At 44.3% G+C, this 26,021-nt stretch overlaps 1 protein-coding gene across 1 annotated transcript in view; it reads right to left on the reverse strand.

Annotated features, from left to right (window-relative positions):
* LOC141272870 (unconventional myosin-XVB-like) overlaps window positions 1–26,021 on the reverse strand; it is a 112,513-nt gene that overhangs the window by 63,735 nt on the left and 22,757 nt on the right. The window contains exons 3-15 of the mRNA XM_073684003.1: window positions 24,755–24,812; window positions 19,603–19,733; window positions 19,425–19,520; window positions 19,110–19,345; window positions 18,852–19,021; window positions 16,885–16,957; window positions 16,469–16,771; window positions 15,421–15,506; window positions 12,068–12,138; window positions 10,299–10,386; window positions 8,015–8,119; window positions 6,123–6,259; window positions 4,810–5,148 (exon numbers count right to left, since the gene is read on the reverse strand). Of these exons, the coding sequence (XP_073540104.1) occupies window positions 4,810–5,148; window positions 6,123–6,259; window positions 8,015–8,119; window positions 10,299–10,386; window positions 12,068–12,138; window positions 15,421–15,506; window positions 16,469–16,771; window positions 16,885–16,957; window positions 18,852–19,021; window positions 19,110–19,345; window positions 19,425–19,520; window positions 19,603–19,733; window positions 24,755–24,812 (1,893 nt within the window). The remainder of the gene's footprint in view (window positions 1–4,809; window positions 5,149–6,122; window positions 6,260–8,014; window positions 8,120–10,298; window positions 10,387–12,067; window positions 12,139–15,420; window positions 15,507–16,468; window positions 16,772–16,884; window positions 16,958–18,851; window positions 19,022–19,109; window positions 19,346–19,424; window positions 19,521–19,602; window positions 19,734–24,754; window positions 24,813–26,021) is intronic.

Genomic DNA, 26,021 nt, shown 5'->3' on the forward strand with positions numbered 1-26,021 from the left:
ACCTCCCATCGTGGGCCGGGACAGAAAATGGCGCCAAAAGTGGAAACCGCCCCCACCAACAGAGACTGTGATGCTGGAGGTGTCTGTCAGCGTGAAAGAACTACCCCTGGAGCTGACAGTCACCGAGTTGCCCCGGGACCGCCCTCTAAGTGGGAGGAGACGAAAGAGAAGAGAAAAGATGGGTGTCGCTTGGAGCAGTCTAGAGCGAGCGCACCCGGAGGCAAGAGGTCTAACGAAGAGTAGCGGAGGAGCTCACCCGGAGATGGAGAGAAAGCAGAACAGCACCGGCCCGCTGGCCAGGAGTCTGCTAGAGACCGAGGAAGGAGGGCAGAGCAGCACCGGCCCGCTGGCCAGGAGCCTGCCGGAAGAAGAGCAGAGCAGCACCGACCCGATGGTCAGGAGCCTGCTAGAGTCCACCACCCCGCTAGGTCTAGCGGAGATCTTAGCGCAGCTCCCCCGAGACCGGGAGTGTGCACAGACTGCCCTGGAGGGCCTCGCACGGAGGATGGCCCGGGTACAGTGCGAGATACTGGCGGAGTGGAGCCGGGAGATGACCCAGCAAGCTGAGACCAGTCAACGGAGCACGCTACCCTGGAAGAGGAAGCAGACCGCCTCTGAGGATGGCGCGGGAGGACCCAAGGCCGGAGACGGCGCCGAGAAGGGAGCCGAACGCATGGAGGCAGGCAAAGGGGACGCCTATACCCCAAGCCGTGACACCGCTTACCTGCCCCAGCTCCCCGTCGCAGAGCCCGAAAGTCCCCCTGCTGTGCCCGTAGCCGCCATGTCACCGCCATGGACTAGGCCCCGACCGGAAGCCGCCGCAACGACCCCTGTGACGTCACGCGCCTCGACCCGGAGCGTGACAAAGCAGGAAACACCACCAGCCTGGTCGCAAGGCCTAGTACCCCCGGGCGCCGCATCACCAACAGCGCCCCCTACCTCCGCGGAGCCTCCGGCCTGGCCGCAAGGCCAGGTAGCCCAGGGCGCCGCCGTCCTAACGGTGCCCTTCACCTTCCAGGTGCCCCAGGCCTGGCCGCAAGGCCTGGGCAACCCGGGCGCCACCACCACCGCGCCCGCGCCCGTAAAACCAAGGGTGCCACACCTGGGGGAGGACTTGTTCAGCCAGCTCACATGGCCGGACGGTCGGCCCTTCATCTGGCCCGAAGGATACCATGAGCTGGAACGGCAGCAGAGACTAAGACCCCTGGATGAACCCCTGATTCCGGCTCCGAAGCCCGTGGCACGGATCTCGCCCCCGCTAGCGGAAGCACAGTTTGAGTGGGACCCCACCGGAGAAGATCTAATGGGGTTCACTCAGGAAACTAGGGCAGCTGCAGCAGAGCGTGCGGAGTGCTGCCGCCAACAGCTCGAGGAGTTTGCGAGGGAGCGGAGAGAGAGGCGGGTCCGGGAACAACAGGCCCAAATAAGGAGCGCCGAGCAAAAGAGCCGGACCAGGAGGGACCCCCGTGCAGCGCACAGTCCCCGTACCACCGGGACTGTAATCAAGTTCAACCAGCAGCATGGGTGGGGCTTCATTAGAGACAACAACACCCCCGGCGACGTCTTTGTCACGCGCAGAGACGTGGAGTCTCATCTGCCGGAGGGGCACAGAGGTCGTGACCTCTACGTCGGAGACGAGGTCACTTTCACCCGGCACAAGTGTGCCAAAGGACCTTACGCCCTCCACGTACACCGCTTGACGGAGGAGGAGTTGCGGTACGGGGAGGAGGAGCCAGAGGACCCGGATGGGTCTGAAGCAACACCATACCAAGAAAAAGCAGGAGGGAGCCGTCGTTGAGGACGGGAGTAGAGACTGTATATAGTTGCCCGTCGGGGCACAGTGAACCGTTGCTGCTAAAATAGTCCCCGTTGGGACCAGTGAACTGTTTACCCGTTAACCCCTTCATCCTACAGGCTGAGGACTGCGAGCAGCCATTCCCTTCCCTCTACCTGGCCGAGGACTGAGAGCGGCCAACCTCCCCTGTATATAGTTGCGCGTCCTAAAGCGCCCCCTACCGGTTTTATAGAAAACCAGTTTTTCTAAGAGACAGTCGCACTTTTCCCGGACACACGTTGCACAGTGTCCGGAGGAGGAGCTAGAAGCAAGAGAAGTCTACGAGAATGTTATTTATGAAAAAAGTTTTATTGCTGATATATATGTTTTATATGTTTTTATTATGTTGTTTATGCAAAAATTGTATGTTTTGGTGTTTTTATGTCTTACAGCCCGAGGACGTGCTGTGATTTACCAGGGGGGAATGTAGCACCCTGAGGATTCGGCTGCTACAGGGGTATTGCACCTCAACCCAGAGGTGTGATATTCCACTCCCGGGTAAGGATGGAGTGTGGATCTGAGCTCGGTAGGCTGCATGCACTACACACATCCCATTTCCGAGGAACAGACCGACGGTACTCCCACTTAGAAATGTGCAGGTACGACCGAGTCTGTTCCTGGCTGGAGTGGGAGGGGGGTGGTACATCCCAAGTAGTGTAGGGGCAGATAGGGGGAGCAGCCTGGGTAAAGTTAGGAGCTCATTGGGTGCTGGTCACCTGAGCTCACACATAGAGGGATATATAAGGTGGGCACCAACTAGAATCAGGGTCAGACGCAGAGAGTCAGATGCAGAGAGGATCAGCTGCAGAAAACAAGTTAGGAGAGGAGAGAAGAAAGACCAAGACCCAGAGTGAGAGAGGAGGAAAGAGAAAGACCCAGAGCACAGAAGAGAAGGGACCCAAGAACCCAAATCAGAGCACCGGGTGAGGAGTCAGCAAAAGGGTACCGGAACCCAAACTGGTGGGGGTAAAAACAATCCCCAGCCAGAGACCGGAGACCGTGGGCAGTGTCTGTCACGGTCACCCATCACATTCACCCCGAAGGCACACCACATGAAGGGTCAGGGAACCCAGGGCCAAGGGTGTCCCAACAGAAGGCCCGAGGGAGCTGGACCTAGGTGGATCACTGGTGGGGACGGCTGAAGAAAGGACAGAGGGAGAGCTCAGGGCCACGCTCCGGACTTGTTTGGGGGTTGGCTGGATCCAGGACCTGGTGGACGCAGCACGGCTCGGGTGGTCACTAGCAGCTGGAGTGACCGGTACAACATCTGCAGTAAGTAAACACCCTTAACTGCACAACCCGACTCTGTCTTCACTGCCGTCTGCACTACACCACCACAACCCCCATCCTCTGCGCCTGTCCCCTCTGAGGCTATACCCCTCCCGTTGGGGGTTATCTCACCAAGCTGCGCACCCACCATCAGCCTCAGCGGACCCTGCTGCAGCGGCGGCCACAGTGACCGCATCACAACGGGTGGCGTAGTCGACACAAAAGAACTTTAGTAACATCTGTAGAACTGCCACATCACACTGAGCTTGACGCCCTGGGCACGGGACCGGGTCACAGCCGCTCGGAGACTACAACCCCCCCATCTGATCCGGTGCCGGGTATTCCCCTCAAAAAGGAATATGTCCCAGGGGGCGCGTCACAATTATCCTCTAGGAAATTAAATTTCCCAGGGGAGCATTGCATGGCCTATAAGTCTCCTTACATTGGCATGTAAGGCATGTCACTTTCCACAAGGAATAACATTACCCCTTAGAGCACAATCAGAAGACTTTCATACAGCCAAATCAGATCTCATGCTTTGCACTGAGAAGGAGCAACACATGTCTGCAAATTGAGATTCTGGTTTGGCTTTTATTCTAAGTCATATGGTGAGGCTAGATAAAAGGGTTGATATTGACTTTTAGGATTGCTACTTCCAAACGGTGACATTAGAGTTCAAGTCCGCTCCCTCTCTGAAGAAGCAATTTACATATGGCCTTTATAAAACAGCAATTCTTAATGTGACAGGCTGAAAAGTGACCCATCAGAGCTGATGATTTTGGAATCAAAACTGGATACCATGCTAACTCAAGGAAGCTATAGGGGGTTGTTCACTTCAGATATCAGCAGTGGTCCTATTAGCTCCCCTTCCAGCATGTGCTCAGCACAGAAATTATTATTTTTTATCAGCAGATCATCACAGCTATATGTGAAGTTGGGCTGGCCAATTTCAATAGCTAAGCTGGCCCCCTTCTCTGTCATATTTAGTGTTTGGAGAGACAAAGGGGCTGACTTAGATATTAGAATCAGACAGTCAACCAGTCCCTCTTCATGTATATCAATTGTTACATGAGAACACAGTCAACCCTGTAATCCTGTGTCAAATACAAGTTGAAAGTGGACCACTCCTGATATCAGGAGATCAGTTTACCTTTGGAAATATAAATATATTATTAAGTTGTATGTAGTTATATTAGGAACAGATATAGACAAACTATTTAATGTAAAAAAATGTCATTACTTAAAAGTGTTTTCTACCCAAACTAAAGCCAGGAAAAGTAGCGCTGACATAGTTGGAACGGCGCCACTGCTGAAGGTGTGTATACACTGTTTTTATTTTAATTCGGTCCTGAATTGATTAAGCAGGAATTTTTCCAGTAGTAGACAACCCCTTTAAAGCACGTTATAAGAACACTCTTGATTGATCTAGGCTTTCTGATTCAATTAAAACATAATATGGTTTTAGCACTATGAAGAAAATCTGATATGTTGCTGTGTAAGCTGTTTCTTGCTAATTTGGTATATAAACCAAGTCCACTTGTGAGCTGGGTGGTGTATATTGTACCCATGAACATATTGTACCTATGAACTTGCTTTTTTAGATGTGATCACACTTCATGTTGGACAATGACAGCTACTAACAAATTGTTTATTATTATGTATTTATATATTTATGTATATATTATATTTTTATCATTATGTATTACCTCGACTGGTGTTTGCGGCTTCTGAGGTTGTGGCTTGAGTTCTTGAGGAGATGGACTAGATTTTGGAGAAGGGACTGGAAGTGGTTTAGGGACAGATTTTGGAGCTGGAGGTGGGGCAGAGGCTGGAGATGGGGCAGGGGCAGCAGGTGGGGCAGGAGCAGCAGGTGGGGTCGCAGGTGGGACAGGGGCAGCCGATGGTTTTGGTGCTGCTACCGGTTTTGGTGCTGACTTAAAAACAGTTTTAGGAGGGGGAGAATGTGGTCTGTTATTACGAGGTGGATCCTGTTGTTGCTGTTGCTGCTGAGACAGCACTGTTGCCTGAAGTGTCATCTGTTGAGCCTAGAAAAGAACAGAACAACTGTTTATCCAGAATATCTAACCACAGGCACGTAAGAAAAATGTATTAAAAGCAACCTGTTAAGTCCCAAAATGCTATTATATTGTAGGTTTAGTGGTTGGGGTTTAATCTGCAGGTTAACAGTGTTCTAAAGCCATGTGGCTGCCGCACTGAAAGACCGACTGCTGTGAGGAAATTAACTTTATTCCTCCCAGCAGCTTCAGGCTTTCAGTCATTCAAGCACAGCCACCGCTCAGTATACAGTGAGTTGTAACTACGCCCCTGCACTGACTGACAGTAAGCTGAGCACTAATGCACTGCTGAGCCGGCTGTCAGTCAGTGCCGGAGCATGGTTACACCAGCCGCTCACTATGTACTGAGCGGTGAATGAAGCCACACCGGCCATGCCTATATGACTGAAAGCCAAAGGTTGTCGGGAGCATTAAATCTCATTTCCTCCCAGCAGCTAGGCTTATAGTGCAGCAGCCGCACAGCTTTACAATGCTATTAACCTGCAGATTAACCCCATATCTGCAAGTTAATAGCATTTTTTGACATGACAGGTTCCCTTTAAAACTGCCATTTTAGACGCTGAAGTAAAAGATGGGCCAAATTTAGAAAGAGGCACAAGCCCACTAAATTTGGCTAATTGAGAGGCTGTCTGTGCTTCATAAAATGAAATTAATGCCAGTCATAAATTACCTTAGGTTTCAGCTACAATATACTCCAGTTTTTTTTTGCATATTATAGTACATTTATCTCGCAGAGGTAGGTCATACCCTCTTTTACTAAGCCCCACACATTTTTTCAAAAAGTCCCCAGGGTCAGCCCAAAAGGACAAAAAGGGCAACATTTTGTACAAATACCACTAACAACAAATTTGGCAATTTTTAACATCAATTTTTTAATGTAAAGAAGATGATAAATTCGCCACCAATGTAAAACACCAGATTGACCAGAGAATAAGTGTTCTCACCAAAAGAAGGGCCTGTTGCTGAATAAACGCTTGTTGTTGCGCAGCCAATTGTGCAGGGTCCACTGAAGGCATCATTGGTTGGGCCATTGGCATAGCCTGAGGCATCATTTGGGGCATCATAGCCTGGGGCATCATGGCTATAATAAGAAGGATTATTTTACATTATCTATATTTTTGTTTATAGACTAATTGCACAAATGGTACTGATAGGATCTTTGTATAGTAGGAATCAAGATATGTTTATTATACCACTAGAGACTTTTGCCTGATGTAGACATTCTGCTGAGTTACTGTAGATGATATAACAGGGTTTATGAGATGCATAAAATACAGATGCAACAATTAAAAAGGATGTTCAGGATTGGAAAAACATGACTACTTTATTTTAAAAATAGTGCCACAAGTGACCAGTGGTTGTGGGAAGTATTGCACCTGAGCAACATTCACTTCAATGTAGCTGAGCTGCAATATCCAGACACTACCAGTTATTTTGTTTGCATGTGCCCTATTATTCTTTGACAGTGTGACACAGGTGTGGGTGGAGGAATAGTTTGGACTGCCTCGAGGCAGTAGATTTTTATCATGTGATTTGGTGATGACCCCAATCAAACTGATAACCGATGTCTTCTCTTTTTTACAATTGAGAACACTTTCCAAACCAGTCCATTGTGAGCTCGATACTAAATAAATACATTTTTGTTTGCTTCTGTATATCAATATCACAGAAGGCATGCTCAGTCATTTTCTGAACTCCCGTAGAAGTTTATGGAGAGATCTGCTCTCTCTACCTCTTGTAATGCAGCGGCTTGCAGCATTACTGTAATGGTCCAGGGTGTGTTCTGGCTGACCATGTACCTCTCTCTCAGGTGACTGATCACATGACTGTGACATCAGCACAGGTCCTGTGCACACAGAAGGACTGATCACATGACTGTGACATCAGCACAGGTCCTGTGTGCACTGGAGGATATATAAATCTTGGTGCTTTTGAGACAGGGTGTGAAAGGCGTGAGGCCTGTTCCCCATGTGTGGGACACTGTGAGAGTGCGAAGCCCGGTGAAGCCTCAAAGGCAGAGGCTGGATCCCCGTGTGTGGGGGATGCCAGTAGCCTTGGATGGCAAGAGTCCTGAAAGGCAGAGGCTGGATCCTTGTGTGTAAGAGATGCCAGTAGCCTTGGAGGGCAATAGGCTTGGAAGACAAGAGTCCTGAAAGGCAGATTCTGGATCCTTGTACTGTATGTAAGAGATGCCAGTAGCCTTGGAAGGTACGAGGGCTGGAGACCCCCATCTGGGAAGCCGTAAAGCCACAGCTGTGGCAGAACAAATCTGATGGAAACCGCTAGACCCGGCAAAAGGTAAAAGTGGTGCGTTATATGGACATTGATATAGTTACTTTGCTGAAGGCTGTAACTGGAGCCAAGTGGGCCTATCTGCCACTTGAAAGGCTCTTGGATGTTATATATATAAACATGTCGGTGAGCCACTTAGACGGACTATGTTATAAGCAGTTATGAAGTGTAATAAACTGCTGGATTTCATGTTACTGGAAAACGTTGCATGTGTGCTTTAATTGACCCGGTGGAGCGAGTGTCCCCCAGCGTGATGACTAGCGCTGCCTTACACTCTTCAATCGCAGCAGCGAGACAGGGCTCCATTCAAGGAATAGGTACCGTTTCTAATGTTGGGACCCACGTGTATAAGATATATATGACATACCATATCAGTATGCCATAAAAGGTGAGACGTTATTATCCTTTAAGTTCAATTAATTATCTCTGATGTGAAAAAACACAGATGTGTGTGGTAGCAATGCTCGCTATGTACAAAATGTACCAAGTCAAGTTTCTTATTATAAATGGAATTTCCGAGTCTATTTGCCTATAATATACTTACCTGGCATATTGGGCATCATTTGCATGTTTCCCATTGCAGGCATCATTCCATTCATCATTGGCATTGGCATAGAATATTGAGGCATTGAATTCATTCCTGTATAGGCTAAGGACAATTATATGGTATCAGACCAGTGGTAAGAGTTTTCAATATGTATTATTCAGGCCAGTTTCAACACATTTGCAAAGGTAAGCATATCATTTTATTATTATTATTATTATTATTATTTATGTATGGTATATACTGTACGATACATATTTTGTGTTTATTGTGTAATATATATTTTAGGGGGTCTGATTAAGAAAACCAATTGTTAAGTAAACTACTAGGTTATAGCTTCATGGTGACGATTGAAGTTCGCTCATTTCCGCTGCTACATCGCGGCGCTATAGAAGTGAATGGGGTCACATTGTGACACCTTCACTACCATGAATGTGACAAGCAAGTCACAAAAAATCCAGTCAAGTTTGATTTTTTTGTGACTTGCTTGTCGTATTTGCGGTTCCTCTTTCAGAACTCTCTTCTCGGGGCTCTGCAACAATATTACCTCTTGTGCTGGAGGACCTATCACTAGCATTACATGGATAGTCCTTGACTTTTATGGGAACTGTGTACAGTTTTGTTTCCCGTTTAGCTGCAGAGCATGAAAACTGAGCACTTTCCATTTGCTTCCCCAGATTCGAGGTGATCATTTGGAATCTCAGCAGCAGAACTAAGGGCTCATTCACACTTCTGATTTTTCCATGTACGGAAAACGGTTTGATTATTCTGATAAGGCTTTGATCAGAATTTGACCAGAGTGTGATCCAAGTGTCATCCGTTTTTCTCTTATGTGGAGAAATAAAAAAACAAAAACATTCTCCAAATTCTCCATTCTGACAGTCCATGAAAATTGGACTGTACTCAGATGTCATCCGAGTGAGAACCAATTTTTGCACTGACCCATTGACTTGCATTACCGATTTTGATCCAACCCATGGATCAAAATTGGACATGTGATTTCACATTGTGTTGTGTGTCCCCGTCGAGGCATACATCCAAATCCCCCCCAAAACGGGGTCCGGACATATTCGCCAACGGGGCCATGGACTGTAATGATGCAGACAGAGCGATTTCGGGAGTGTACACCTACTGGAGGCGGATACCCAGACGCAGTCTACTATGTCTGAGTGTCCACCTCCAGTAGATGTACGCTCCTGAAATTGCTCTGTCTGTATCATTACACCCTGTCGGCACATACGTCCGGACCCCGTTTTGGGGGGGATTTTGGATGTATGTCCCGACGGGGACACATAACACACTATGAAAGCACCCTAACACGGATAGCACTTGTACGTGAAAACTGAATGTCTGAATAAGCCCTAAGGGCGATTGTTTTTTGTCTAAGGATTTTTGTAACAAAAAGGGATTGTTGAAAGTGGACAATCATTTTAAACTATCACTATGTAATGAAATATCTGTGTTATGTATGAAGATTGTGAATTTTTGGTTTTGGTAAGAGGTAATAACTCTTTTGTGGGTTTGTTAACAGTTGCCTTATTGATTATACTCTAAAGTAAGACATTAATAGCATTGCAAATTATGTACAGTATATGGGTCATACAGTTAGAGTTTGTTAGTCTGCAAACATTTGCTTCCTGTTAAATCCTAGTTTATAAAGTAGTAATTAAGACATGTTATTGGAGGGGATGGATGTCAGCTTACAGTTGCTTGGAATAGACCGATTTCAACTCAGCTTTGAATTAAACATTGTTCCAGCATTAAAGTGGACTAGTGAATTGCCATAAATATGTACATTTTTTACACTGTGTAAATGCTGCGGTTCCCTTGAATCTGGCAATGTTTTCCTTTTGTTCCTGCACCCCTCAATTTCTGAGATATGGCCCCTTCTGCATTATATGTAAATCTAGCATTATTATCTAAGGGGGCATGATCCTAAACTGCTCTCATCAGAGTCTTTCGGAGGACACCACCCACTTGGCTAAAAAACTATATTTACCTAAAATGAAAAGAGAGCCATATCTCAGGAATGGAGAGGTGCAAAAACAAAAATAAACCTCGCCAGGTTCAATAAAACAGTGGCACTTACACTAGTTAAAGAAATACATATTTATGGCAAGTGGCAAGTTCTCTTTAACTTTGGCTATGTTCAAATCCTTAACTCCAGGACAAGTATAATCTCATTACAGGCAACACAGGTCAGTGACACAACTTTACTTGTCAAAGAGAGATGAATTTACACCTAAGCTTTTAGGCCTGGTTGCTATTTGATGCCTAGACTCACCGGGGGAGCCAAAAGTATTTTGTCTTGTAGGCCCAATGCCTCCACCACCTTTCATACGCCTGCTGAGGTTTTCAGGTCTCTCCATATCCTGGAAGGCACAAAAAGAAAAAGATAAGTATCAAGACTGAATTAGAAATATACTGCTCAAAAAAAAATGAAGGGAACACTCAAATAACACATCGTAGATCTGAATGAATGAAATATTCTCATTGAAAACTTTGTTGTGTACAAAATTGAATGTGCTGACAACAAAATCACACAAAAATCATCAATGGAAATCAAATTTATTAACCAATGGAGGCCTGGATTTGGAGTCACCCCCAAAATTGAAGTGGAAAAACACACTACAGGCTGATCCAACTTTGATGTAATGTCCTTAAAACAAGTCAAAATGAGTCTCAGTATTGTGGGTGGCCTCCACATGCTTGTATGACCTCCCTACAATGCTTGGGCATGCTCCTGATGAGGTTGCGGATGGTCTCCTGTAGGATCTCCTCCCAGACCTGGACTAAAGCATCCGCCAACTCCTGGACAGTCTGTGGTGCAACGCGACGTTGGTGGATGGAGTGAGACATGATGTCCCAGATGTGCTCAATCAGATTCAGGTCTGGGGAACGGGCGGGCCTGTCCATAGCTTTAATGCCTTCATCTTGCAGGAACTACTGACACACTCCAGCCACATGAGGTCTGGCATTGTCCTGCATTAGGAGGAACCCAGGGCCAACCGCACCAGCATATCGTCTCACAAGGGGTCTGAGGATCTCATCTCGGTACCTAATGGCAGTCAGGCTACCTCTGGCGAGCACATGGAGGGGTGTGCGGCCCACCAAAGAAATGCCACCCCACACCATTACTGACCCACTGCCAATCCGGTCATGCTGAAGGATGTTGCAGGCAGCAGATCGCTCTCCACGGCGTCTCCAGACTCTGTCATGTCTGTCACATGTGCTCAGTGTGAACCTGCTTTCATCTGTGAAGAGCACAGGGCGCCAGTGGCGACTTTGCCAATCCTGGTGTTCTGTGGCATTTCTTTGGAGGGCCGCACAACCCTCCATATGCTCGCCAGAGGTAGCCTGACTGCCATTAAGTACCGAGATGAGATCCTCAGACCCCTTGTGAGACCATATGCTGGTGCGGTTGGCCCTGGGTTCCTCCTAATGCAGGACAATGCCAGACCTCATGTGGCTGGAGTGTGTCAGCAGTTCCTGCAAGATGAAGGCATTGAAGCTATGGACTGGCCCGTCCGTTCCCCAGACCTGAATCCGATTGAGCACATCTGGGACATCATGTCTCGCTCCATCCACCAACGTCACGTTGCACCACAGACTGTCCAGGAGTTGGCGGATGCTTTAGTCCAGGTCTGGGAGGAGATCCCACAGGAGACCATCCGCAACCTCATCAGGAGCATGCCCAGGCATTGTAGGGAGGTCATACAGGCACGTGGAGGCCACACACAATACTGAGCCTCATTTTGACTTGTTTTAAGGACATTACATCAAAGTTGGATCAGCCTGTAGTGTGTTTTTCCACTTTAATTTTGGGGGTGACTCCAAATCCAGGCCTCCATTGGTTAATAAATTTGATTTCCATTGATGATTTTTGTGTGATTTTGTCATCAGCACATTCCACTTTGTACATAACAAAGTATTCAATGAGAATATTTCATTCATTCAGATCTAGGATGTGTTATTTGAGTGTTCCCTTTATTTTTTTGAGCAGTGTATATATAGGGTTAAACCAAGGTATAAAAACATAGAAATGTTACTAACTGTTGGTGAAAACAGAGGTGAGAAAAGCTGATCCACATAGTTGTCATATCTCTGGGGAGGACCGCCCATGCCTGCAACAAAATTTAACAGAAAAAGTGAGATTAAAACAGAATGGAAAAGTCCAAGGCCATGTTCACACATTGAGTATTTGGTCAGTATTTTACCTCAGTATTTGTAAGCCAAAACAGATGAGGAACAATCAGAGGAAAAGTATAATAGAAACAAGTCACCACTTCTGTATTTATCACCCACTCCTGGTTTTGGCTTATAAATACTGAGGTAAAATACTGATCAAATACCCAACGTGTGAACATGCCACATCCTAAACTGCATCAAATATTCTTTGAATAAGTTTCTGATTGATTATGAGGAGTAAAGCTCCTTCAGTGCACACAGTACTGTTTTTCTTCACGTTATTTTGAACATTTCGCAGTAAAGTTAATATGAAGCTTATTCAAAGAGTATTTGATGCATTTTTATGTGGATTTACAGTAGTATTCTCTTCTAAATCCTTGTTAAAAACCCTGTGTGAATAGTTGCTACATAATGTTTCAGAATTCCCATAGACTACAGTGGAGTGAGCCACAGACATGGAAGGACACCTATCTAATTCACATACTACTTTCTGCTGCCAAATGTGTTAAGTGACCCCTTTCTCCTGATGTATGAGGCATCCAGAGATGTCTACATCGTTCATCATTAGTACTTGACAGTCCCTGCTCCTCAGCTGCTGCCACCACTAGTCTGTGTGTGACTGCCCACATATAGCTAACCTGTCTGAATAGCATTTTTCTGTCCATAAGGCTGGCGGCCGCACAGAATGGCATTGCGCACCACATGTGGTACCCAGGCCAAAGTTTATGCACCTCTGCTACAGTTTCCTGGGTGAGGCATTAATTTGGAGGCTCCCAACTGCCTTATGATTGACTTTAGAGCATGGCTAAAAGTTTATGCAAAGAAAATTATCACCAGTGACGCACAAATGATTTGGCCAGTCCTAATTTTCTATTCTGTATTGATTGGATAGACGTGCAGGAAGGTACAGCAGACATCAATCTTCATTTAGCAGTACAACAGAGGTGTTATGCCTAATATAGCACAGCACACTAAGGTGATGGTCCTGGTTAATATTCTAACACTACATGCTGTAACATACCTGGCGGCGTCCTTGCTTAGTGGTCCATCTCCCACTGTGCAAGAGCGCGCACTTGATCTCCAGTCCAGAATGTCTCTCTGGCTTCCCTCCATGCTGTCTGTTTGTGTCTGTTTCTGCTGCTTAAGGGCAGCGCCCGATCACTTCCTGTTTCTTGTACCTGCTGTGGGCACACCCCTTGTGCGTCCTCAGCCTATTGCTGTCTGTCTCCTGGTATTTAAACCAGCTGCTCCAATTAACCCATGCCTGAGCATTGTGTTTCATTCAGTGTGTGCTTTCACTCTGAAGGTGCCAGGTCCCGTTCTGTGTTCTCTTGTCTGCCTATCCTGGAGGCTGTATTTCCAGGCCTGTCTGAACACGCTCCTAGCCTGTTCCTCCCGCCTTCTAGGGGCCGATTACCTAGACCCGCTCCTGTATCTTGGCTGTCCTGTCTGAACACGCTCCTTGCCTGTTCGTTCCGCCTCTCTGGGGGCCGTATTCCCAGACCCGCACCTGTATCCCGCTGCAGTGTCGGTCTTCTCCGTACACTCAGTTCCAGTCTGAACTCTCTCCTATCTTTTACCTGTTTTTTCTGTATGTCCGTTCCTTTCCTTTTTCTGCAGAGTCTGAACTCGTACCTAACTCCTGCTTGTTGTCTCTGTACTCCCGTTTGTGAGTTTGTGGTCCACTCGCTACTTCACTGCAAGTACCCTGTGGGTATCTGGCTCTGCCTTTCCCTTCCTGTCTGTTCCGTGTGAACTGAGCCCTGTCCCCCCTGCTCTGCCTTGCTCACCGCTCTGGCGGTTCTAGCCTGCTCTGCCTTGCTCACTGCTCGGCAGCCTTGCTCCACTCTGACCCTTTTGCTCACTGCTCCGGCAGCCTTGCTCCGCTCTGACCCTTTTGCTCGCTGCTCCGGCAGCCTTGCTCCGCTCTGACTCCTTGCTCACTGCTCCGGCAGTCTCGCTCAGCTCTGACCCTTTGCTCACTGCTCCAGGCGGCCTCGTCCTGCTCTGCTCTTGCTCACCGCTCCAGGCGGCCTCGTCCTGCTCTGCTCTTGCTCACCGCTCCAGGCGGTCTCGTCCTGCTCTGCTCTTGCTCACCGCTCCGGGCGGTCTCGTCCTGCTCTGCTCTCGCTCACCGCTCCGGGCGGTCTCGTCCTGCTCTGCTCTCGCTCACCGCTCCGGGCGGTCTCGTCCTGCTCTGCTCTCGCTCACCGCTCCGGGCGGTCTCGTCCTGCTCTGCTCTCGCTCACCGCTCCGGGCGGTCTCGTCCTGCTCTGCTCTCGCTCACCGCTCCGGGCGGTCTCGTCCTGCTCTGCTCTCGCTCACCGCTCCGGGCGGTCTCGTCCTGCTCTGCTCTCGCTCACCGCTCCGGGCGGTCTCGTCCTGCTCTGCTCTCGCTCACCGCTCCGGGCGGTCTCGTCCTGCTCTGCTCTCGCTCACCGCTCCGGGCGGTCTCGTCCTGCTCTGCTCTCGCTCACCGCTCCGGGCGGTCTCGTCCTGCTCTGCTCTCGCTCACCGCTCCGGGCGGTCTCGTCCTGCTCTGCTCTCGCTCACCGCTCCGGGCGGTCTCGTCCTGCTCTGCTCTCGCTCACCGCTCCGGGCGGTCTCGTCCTGCTCTGCTCTCGCTCACCACTCCGGGCGGTCTCGTCCTGCTCTGCTCTCGCTCACTGCTCCGGGCGGTCTCGTCCTGCCCTGCTCTCGCTCACCTCTCTGGGCGGCCTCACTCTGCTGTGTTTGTCCGCCACATCTGTGGTTCTGTTCCAGAGTCCCAGTGTGTACTGGGTCCTATCCCGCCTGTGTTCCTACCTGCTAGTGCCTTCCTGTCTGCACTCTAGCCGTGCTTGCCTGTACCCCCCTGCCTGCATACCCGCCTGCCTGCATACCAGTCGTGCCTGCCTATTCCCACCAGTCTGTGTGCCAGCCTAACCAGTCTGTTCCTGTATTCCCCTGTGTGGGTCAACAGCCGTGTCCGGGGTCTGTCCTGGAGTAGCACCAGGTCCCTCTGCTCGGTTCCTCCTTGGAACACTGGCGTCGTATGCCGTCGTGCGACCCTGGTCGGATCGGGTGAATACCTAGTTACGCCCCTCCAGGCATTCACTCTCCGGCACGGTCCAGTGGAATCACACGCACACGCCGCTCAGCCCGGGCGTGTGCATTACACATGCTCTCATCTTATTACTAAATGATCTAAATCCACATTAGTAACAATTTATGCTTACCTCCATTCATGTGTGAAGAGTCTCGTATGGGAGGTGGCAGAGAAGGTGCTTGCATAAGAGGGGCTGGTGGGATACCCATATCATTTCTGTAACCAGAATTTAATAGAAGTTGTTCTCATGAATGACAACAAACCAGTTAACTAGTCATTTTCAAAATCCAAAGATAATTTCGCACTACCGGACTGTACATAGACACCACATGGGACTACTTTGTCCTCAGCGAAAATACGCTAACATATCATCCTACTTATTTCTTCATATTTCTCTTCATTAATTTTAAGAGATTAAATTTGTTTTCTGAGCTTCAATCATTCATGAGTATTTCTAACTCAGGATAAGAATGTTGACCTTGATAGACTGTACAGGAATAAATGAGTTGAAATGAGTTTTATTAACTGGATGAAGGCTACGTTAGTTTGAATGTTCTCATAAGGCTAGCACTACATGGAGATTTGAGGCCACATGACATAATATCACAATGTCAAGCTATTACAACACAACCAATAGTAATTGTAGTTGACCCACAAGTTGCGAGGACCACACCATGACAATTATCACTAATCCAAATATATCGGATTTCAAAGCAACCACTTTCACTACTATTAGATGGGATTTTAATAGAGGACTAGCAATTTTCTTGTTTTAAGTTTTTAAAAAGAATAATAGAATTTAAATTGCAAATGCCACATGGAATGAGAATTCACTCATTTAGAAGGATGTAATTGTTAATACTGTTCCTGCTGGCCATGAACAATCATAAATGATACAGAGACTACAGCCTAGTGCCATCTCGAAAGTATAGGCACATTTCACAAGTGTGGCATTAAAAAGTCACAAATTTTAACATAAGGCATAAAGTTGACTGACGATCTTTGCTATTAACAAACCTGTATTTGCCTCAATTATTGAACAATTTTTACTTTTCATCATTATTTTAGCACCACCTTTATAACCTCTAATATAAATTTTGCCCTTATCACATTGTCAATGATTTGTATGACCGACCTATTATCTGTTATCTCTACAAATCTTTAAGAAAAATACTTACACATTAAATGGTGGAGGAACTGGTGGAGGTGGAGGTGGAGGTGGAGGCGCTGGTGGTGAAGGAAATCCAGGTGCATTGAAAGTTTTATGTCCAGGAGGGAGTTGTGGTGCAAAATTAGGAGGAGGTTCTGGGATAGTTCCATTATCTCCAAAAGGATAATCAGATGCTGGAAAGGGCTGTGTCGGAACTCCATCTTCCACTTCAGCTATCACATCCATTATTAAATCATCGCCACAAAGATCAAGCCACTGATTCCCATCCAGAATGGATATAGACCAACCACGGGAGTTGTCACCAGCACCTCTTTATTAGAAAACAATATAAAAAATACATATAATTAAGATTAAGTGTAATTATATTGATCTGACATGAAGAATATTCATATTTCATGGACAGTTAGTGATGTGTGTGCTGACCTGGACTGTAGTAACCAGCCAGACAATTGTTCTGCAGTTGTCCAAGAATCCACTTCGGCTGTATATTTTTCCTCTGAAACAATATACAAAAAGAAAAAAATGTTCAAGGCTGTTTTTTACTACAGTACTAAACCTGCCAACAATTGTCATCTCCTATCTCAGTAATGGGAAAGTCGGTATTCACTGAAGATAGATATATCATTACCAGACAGTAATAGGAAAATAATGCAATTTTCAAAACAAATTGTATTTCAAAAGCTTATTATTTTTCTGAGATCTTTTACATGAATGCATTTACTATCATGATAAAACCTCTTTCATCTCCATTATACAGTTATGTAAGGGACACCATACACATTAGATAAGTGGCAGCCAAATGATAATGTTGTGTGTTGTATAGCTTTATTATCATGATGTCATGAGAGGAGCTAGCTCCCAGGTAATACATGTAGACTGAACTTTATTTCCAGGTGTCCTTTGTTCTGCATCTGATCGTCAGTGCTTCTTACCAGTCTTAAAGAAGCACTTTCACCAAAGTTTTTATCCTCTTAATATATAGCAATCATCATATTATATATTACTGTGCACTTACAATTGCTCATTTTGCCTTTCTACCCAGTTAATTATTCTCTTGTCTCCGCTCTATGTAGAAACAGGAAGTCTCTTTTCTCTGCATGAGTCATCTACCTCTTCAACTCCTGACCCAGCTGCTCATCCTCCCCCCTGTCAGGGTCTTTTGCAGTGATGACAAATGCAGGGAAAAGAGACTTCCTATCTCTACATAGAGCTTAGAAGGATTCATCTAGTCAGTTTTTAATCACCTGATGTCAAACACCTAATAGAAAAGAGAAGAATTAACTGGGTAGATGGGCAAAATGAGCAATTGTAAATTCACAGAGCTATAAAATATGATGATTGCAATATATTAAGAGGATACAAATTTTGATGGGATTGCTTCTTTAAGCAGTTTTGTCCAATCCTCCAATTCCAGCTGATTCTCCAATAATCTTCTTCACATACTGATAACTTATTTGCTTTGCACTTTGGTTTCGTGGCATGCTTCTTATTATGTGGTGTGTCTATTGTCTACGAAAACTTTAGCTAGAGTTAGTACCAAATTACTTTTAGGTTATGGTTCTGTCTTTCATCACATATTCTTGTTTTTGACTTTGGCTCTGTTCTAGCTAATCGTTAACAACCACCATAAAACAGAGATTACTTTGAGAGCTATAACCATTAAAACTCCCTTGCATCAAACAGCATACCGTACCTCTTTTTGTTCCTAAGACTTAGTTCAATTCAATAATGGATAGTGGGGTTACGTAGACTTACGGAATTAATAAAAAATAGTTGATGTAAAAAAGTAATAACACCAGTATTGATAATGATAGTAATAATAATCTTATTCATATTAATAATAACAGCAATAATGACATAAAAAAGTATTAAAATGCATTCTATATGAGAAAACACAGTTGATATATTGTAGATAAGCTAGATCTATAGTATAGAAGTTAGAATTCCATTTTTGGTTATGTTACGCTATAAGCAGTTCAATACATATTCACATATACACTGTATGTATATAAAAACTTTTTAACTTTTTGGGTGTTTGAGTTTAAAAGAATTACGGTAACTTTCGATTTAAAACGGAAAAGTAACATTAAAGGAAGAAAATCAAGGTGTAAAAAAAATACCTAACTATCATACTGTCTACATAAGTCAGTAACCACATACAGATAAGTCATAGGCTTGATGGGTTTATTAACAAAGTCCAAGAGTGCAACTACGTACAAACTGCAATAATCTCGGTTCAAGTTATAAAGTGAACATAAATACCTTACTGGTAGCATTGGGTTGTTGTATATATTTGGATTATTGCACATTCCCAGTTGACATCATATATACTCTAAAACAAACGTATCCCAGTGTGAGCATGTAGTATACAAAGAACATGTGGGTCTCACCATTATATGTATAGATGTCCACTACCATCTTCCCCTTCCTTTCATTGGCAGTCCATTCCAACAGAGTCAGGGCATGTGAACGCACTGTACTTAAATCTTTCTGCTTGGCTCTAAGCATCTTGCTTTGGCATATGGCCTTGTACCCTTCAGAGCCTTGATCTGAGACATACCTGTGTAAGAGTGAGAATTACAGATATCTTACAGTAACCTAAATGGTAGACATTAAGATCGATTACTCTTAATATTAGAAGTACTCACTTAAGCAGAGGTTTCTCTAGTGTTGGTGAAGGAATAAGACAGCTCAGTAGACTTGATAGAAGTAAGCATACCCTCTGATTTTGCTCCTCATTGTTATTCTGCACCATAAGAGTTGCTGCTTGACAGAGCACCTCATCGGTAAGTGAAGGCTGGCGCAAGCAGCGTTCCACAATGTAATTACCAATGATCCTCTGCTGCCAAGGGTTCATTGCCGTATTTGCCACAAAACGCAAGACCTGATTAGAGTGCACAAATGTTAGCTAGTGGCTGAATTATATCAATTTCCCATCACATACAAATTATTTTGTCGCTTACCAGTTTATATAGCTCCAGTGCAACTCCATTATCATTTTGTGATAAACGAGTAAGAGGATTCTGAAGGGGTTGTCCCAAAGGTGGTAGGCTAGAATCCTGTATTTTCAAGGAATTGAAACATTGGTAAGTGGAAAAGAAGAACTGATAGAAGTGATTGATAAAGAAGAGAGTAACATACCTTGAAATAGGAGCGAATGAAAATGGAGAATGGATAATTGTTTATATCAGGAGGAAGTGACAAGACACACTGGGTCTTGACTTGAGGTGGAGACACCTCTGTGATCCCTGCCCCTTCTGCCTCGGACCTTCCTAGAGATAATAACATTTCAGAAGATATTAACTTTAGAAACAGTTAATACAAAAAGAAAATATACGTAATTACACACGATAAATCTACAAAGACATACGTACTACTACCTAAAGACACCACAACTATAATGTATTAATATGACTGTGCATATACAGTTGGCGACATAGATCAAATAAATAGGTTATACTGATCCTTTGGATTAACATTTCAGGAAAATAGGCTGAAATAGAAATACTTCATTTTTTTCAATCGTACTTGATACTATACTTAATTCCAAATTTAAAATCTTGTTTTTTTTTATTGCATTTCAAACAACTCTATGCTTAAAGGGAACCTGTCATGTTGAAAATGGTAACTGATCTGCAGGCAGGATGATATAGAGCAGTATTATATTTTAGTTAAGGAATGAAATAAGGGTGAAATAATTATTGAACACGTCACCAATTTTCTAAGTAAATATATTTCTAAAGGTGCTATTGACATGAAATTCTCACCAGATATCGGTAACATCCCATCCAATCCACACAGGCAAAGAAATCAAACTATAGCTGTCCATAAATTAAGTTATGTGTAATTAAGAGAAATGACACAGGGAAAAAGTATTGAACACGCTTACTGAAATGTATTTAATACTTCGTACAAAAGCCTTTATTGGTGATGACAACTTTAAGATGCCTCCTGTATGGAGAAATCAGTTACATGCATTGCTCAGGTGTCATTTTGGCCCATTCTTCCACAGAAACAGTTTTTAAATCCTGAAGGTCCCATGGGCTCCTTCTATGAACTCTGAGCTTTCTTCCATACATTTTCTATTGGATTCAGGTCAGGTGATTGACTGGGCCATTCCACCTGCTTTATTTTCCTTCTCTGAAAACAATTGAGTTTCCTTGGCTGTGTGTTTGGGATCGTTGTCTTGCTGAAATGTCCATTCTCGTTTCCTTTTCATCATCCTGGCATCCTGGTAGATAGCAGCAGATTTTTATCAAGAATGTTTCGGTTTTTGTCCATTCATCCTTCCTTCAATTATATGAAGTTTCCCAGTGCAGTATGCTGAAAAATAGCCCCACACCATGATGTTCCTACCTCCAAACTTTACTATTGGTATTGTATTTTGGGGGTAATATGCAGTGTATTTTGGCCTCCAAACATGGTGTGTACCATGGCATCCAAAGAGTTCAATTTTGGTCTCATCTGACCAGACTATATTCTCAGTACTTCACAGGGTGGCTAAATGTTGTTGCGCAAACTTTAAATGTGCTTGACCCTGCTTTTTGTCAAAGCCACACTAAGAAGAATTAAAAATTCCCCCAAGATTCAAGAAAAAACACAGCAAAAAAAGGGGAGCAGTGTCACCTGCAGTGTTACCTGCCCAGATCTCAGGACTAATGCACTACCAGGGTGCAGCAAACCCACATAAAGATGGTGGCTTCACAGGGGCAAAATACTGATGAGAAAATCACTCACAACTGCTTAATATTTGAATTGCACACAATTCTGGGCAGGTAAACACTGCTCCCCTTTTTTTGCTGTGTTTTTTGTTGAATCTTGGGGGAATTTTAATTCTTCTTAGTGTGGCTTTTTTTTATTTTGTGTTTAGCGTAGGAACTCGTAAGCACGAGGACCCTTGACGCGGGTTACGAACTTGCGTATTTTGGTCAAAATAACGACTAATACCTCTTATATTATATATATATATATATATATATGCATTTTTGCACTTTTTTATTCCAGGGTGCAGCCAGGTCCATCAGTGCTGGAATTGTAAACTGGGGTGTCTGTTCCCATGGGGTGCACTTGGATAGTACCAGGCAGGCAGGCTGCTCACCTTATCTAATAGTATGGGCGTAACTAATAGGCTGTAAGCCGGATACTGTGCACTACCCAGGTGTGAACAGCGCCCTATACAAGCCTTTTTGTGTGCAATTCAAATACTAAGCAGTCACCCCCTCCTTGAAATAGTAGGTTGTGAGTGATTGTCTCATCAGTATTTTGCACCTGTGTAGCCGCCATCTTTATGTGGGTTTACTGCACCCTGGTAGTGCTTTAGTTCTGAGAACACTGGTGCCCTTTTTTTGCTGTGTTTATGCTTTTTGGCAGCAATGGAGTCTTGCACGGTGAGCATCCATACAGGACATGGAGGTCGAGTGCATTACTTATTGCTTTCTTTGAAACAATTGTACTTGCTGATTTTTGTAGCTCTTCACAGATGGTCTTTGGCTCTTGGACAACTCTTTGGATAATTCTTTTCACTCCTCTGTCTGACATATTGCGGTGAGGATATGGTTGTGGTCGGTTTATGGTGAAATTATGTTCTCTCCACTTCCAGATTATGGCCCCAACAATGCTCACTAGAACCTTAAGTAGTTTAGAAATTCTTCTGTAACCAATGACATCAATATGTTTTGCAGTAATAAGGTTGTGAAGGTCTTGAGACAGCTCACTGGTTTTACCCATAATGAGATGTTTCTTGTGTGGCACCTTGGTAATAAGACACCTTCTCACAGGCCATCAGTTGAACCAGCTAATATTATTTTTTACTAAGTAGCAGGATTGCTTTCAAATTACTGATAGATTTCAGCTGGTCTCATGACTTTCCATGGCCTTTTGCACCTCTCTTTCCTCATGTGTTCAATACTTTTCTCCTGTGTCATTTCTTGTTATTATACATGGCTTTTCCCCCTCTCTTTCCTCATGTGTTCAATACTTTTTTTCCTGTGTCATTTCTCATTATTATACATAATTTATGGACATCTATGTTTGTATATATTTAACTGTGTGGATTGGATGGGTTGTTACCGACATCTAGTGAGAATTTCATGTCAACAGCACCTTTAGAAATATATTTACTTATAAAAATTGGTGGCATGTTCAATACTTATTTCACCCACTGTATATGAGTGCAGTGGGCAGTCCTACTAATTGAAAGTCGTCCCTGTATAACTGTGCACGCAGAGATACATAGGGTGTTCAAAAGTTATCTAACCCAGGATGTTCTGTCATAGTTAGAGAGCTGAGCTTTTCTGTGCCTGTTGAGGCATGTCAGGACATGCAAAAGAAACAGTAAAAGTTCAGTCTGATGAAAGCACTGTAAGTGACAGGATGGCAAGTGCAGTACAGTACAGCTCTACAAAGAAAGTGAGCAATTTGGAGCTTTGTTCCATGCTTAAATTCTTTACAAAGGAACAAAAGAAGCCTAAAGAAATCAATGAAAGGATGATTGCTGAATATAGTGATGATGAACTACAAACTAAAGTTTTGGGCCAAGCAGTTTAAATGGGGTAGAGAATCAAATGAAGATGAACCCCTTTAAGGGCGACTTGTCGAAGCCTTTTCAGAGGAACTGTGCCGTAAAGTGGAGGCCATGATTTTGGAAGATTATTTGGTCAAAGTCAGTGATGCAGTGCATAAAATAGGAATTTCGATTGGCACAGTTTCCAGTATCATTCATGATGTTTTTATGATGTCAACGGTCAGTTCCTTGTGGGTGACATGAATGTTGACACATGAGCAAAAAACAGAGAATTTAGACATGCTTAGAGAAAATCCATCAGACTTCTCGAATTATTACGGGTGATGAAACATAAGTCCACTACCATTGTCCTGAGACCAAAACAAATGAGAGATCATGCAATGGATGCAGGACCGGAAGATAGCAAGTGAATTTAACTTTGTGACTGCCTGTGGCGCCCCCACTGAAGCAGGCAGCCATAGCCCTGTTGCGCATTGCTAAGGCCGGCCATGTTGACAGCAATTGCATTTATGTCTGATTAGACGCGAATACAATTAAGTGCAGGGAGGGAGCGATGGCCGGGGCGCAGAGGGAGAGAGGGGTGAACAGTGTCAGTGATTGACACTGCTCCCCTGTGTGCTTGCTCCCCGCCCGTCACTGTGCTAAATGCTTGTGACCCGAAGAAGCTGCTTGGCGGCCGCAGGCATTCAGCACTGATAGTTTTATTTCAAAAGTGCGCCCCACTCGGAGAGGCAGGAGGCAGCACACTAACCTACCTACCCCTCGTCCCGGCCCTGAATGGACACACAAGTGGTCACCAACTCCAAAGAAATTTTATATCCAACAGCCAGCTGGAAAGATCATGACAGCAGTTTTTTGAGATACAGAAGGAATTTTATTACTAGAATTCATGTCACACAAGACAACAACTACCAGAGACACCTATGCTTCAACAATGAAGGCATTACGTGAGGCAATCAAAGAGAAATGCCGTTGGAAGTTGTCAGCAGGTGTGTTGCTTCACGACAATGCAACAGCTCACAAGTCACACAAATCACAAGCTGCTATCAGGGAATGGGGCTTCATGGAGCTTAACCATTCATCCTACAGCCCAGACCTGGCTCCCACTAATTACTTGCTCTGTCGGAACCTGAAGAAATATCGGCATGGGCAATGATTTCCTGATGATAATGCAGCCAAAGAGGCAGTAACAAGGGTCTTGCAACAGTAAGAAGTCTCCTTCTGAGGGCATCCGATCACTGGAGGCAGAGTGGAATAAGTGAGTTGTAGTCAAGGGGGATTACATTGAAAAGTAGTAAGTTCAATTTTCTCAGAAAATGTAGTTTTCATATCCAGATAGATAAATTATTGAACACCCTTCGTAGCTGTGAATCACTTAGTAAGACCGCCCACTGGACTTCATATGCATATAGTCACCTGAGATTTCAATGAATAAAATACCAGTTATACTGACTCTTTTCCAACAAACCTATATATAAATCTGCTCAGTTTCTCCTTCTCTATATCATGCTGTCCACAGATTGGACTGCACGAACCACAGATAATTTGTATACGTAGAAAGAAAATAAACATTTGAATATCTCTGAAAAGTTTGAAGGTCAAAAAATAAAACAAAAACATCCATATTGTGTATGGAGCAGCTCACTCTCCTTCTCTCATATTAGAAGCCAAGTCTCAGAACGAACCGACCATCCAATCAGTAACCTGTAAACAGACTCCATCCCTTCTAATCAATGTATCTGAAGCTGTAAAGTAAAATGCTGTGCTTACCCTGGGCAGAGTTCAAAACAGAAGCAAGCTCAGCAGGCACATCCAGCGCTGACAGGTCCTTAGAAAAAAAAAAGAAAAAGTGATTGTGTTGCCGGATTGTAAAATGATTCATATTTCTTTACAATAAATATTGGGGAATATTTATTAAAAATAGCATTATATCACTTAGGGCAAAGTACAGGTTCAGAGTTCCATGAGAAGGCTGCCTCCATGCTATGTCCTTATCCTTATCCATCAAATTTGAGTTACAGGAGAAAAGCTTTAAACAGTTTATCCTTGACATTTTATAGCTGCACTTCATGTTCTACAGGCATCCACAAACTAAAGATATGACTATCAATATATGATGGGTGTAGTTTCCTTCTGATGTCATGATTAGGACATACCATACATACATACAGAAAAAGCAGTAATAATAGTGCAGTTTCAATATACACAAAGGTTTGGCGTAGACAATTCTCTCCATAATATAATCATTTTTGTGCTATATTTAAAGAAAGCAATTTGATGAAAAAAGCCTGACTCTGATGTGTGTCCCCTTGATAAAGTCAAGAACTGCATTTGTGGTCCACACAAGATATACTTTCTACATTTTTCACAGGGCTCTAAAATCTATAAAGGATAGGCACAGCCCTCCTGGTATTTTTAGGTAGGTGCACAAGTAAGATCCCATCCCACAACATGTTGCAAATAAACTTGGCGCTCAAAAATCATGAAATTTGCATTTTGATTGTGCACAAATAAAGCACAAATTTTATGATTGTTGAGTGCCAAGTCATATGTATACATGAACATTATTACTACATAAACCTATAAATAACAAATGAGGAGCGCAAAATAGTCTAAAATGTGATTTTTGCTACAATTTAGTAAAATCACAAAAACAGTACTTGATATTAAAACTGGCATAAGAGAGATGTAGGACTTAATAATGCAGTACTTGAAAAATCAAAGCAATAGGCCTCCTTAAAATATAAAAACGCAAGCCATATAAAGATGCAAGTGATAATAAATAGAGCAGAAAAAAGATATGAAATTCCTATTCAGTATAGTATTAACCTACCGCTAAATAAGTAACAATCAGGCAAACCATAAAGCGTATGAGGTGTAATAGTATATAAGAGCTAAACAGCAGGTTCACTCACAGCAAAAAGTGATATATTGGCACAAAGTCCCAGCACCCCAAAGAGTAATTCTCCCTGCTTGACGCCCCCTGACAAAGCCTATGTCAATTATATTTTCACGTACTGCTTATGTGATTTTATAA

The sequence above is a fragment of the Phyllobates terribilis genome, unplaced genomic scaffold (genome assembly GCF_046119375.1).
Source record: "Phyllobates terribilis strain yellow unplaced genomic scaffold, ASM4611937v1 Scaffold_5__5_contigs__length_657084704, whole genome shotgun sequence".
In the NCBI taxonomy this organism is placed as follows: Eukaryota; Metazoa; Chordata; class Amphibia; order Anura; family Dendrobatidae; genus Phyllobates; species Phyllobates terribilis.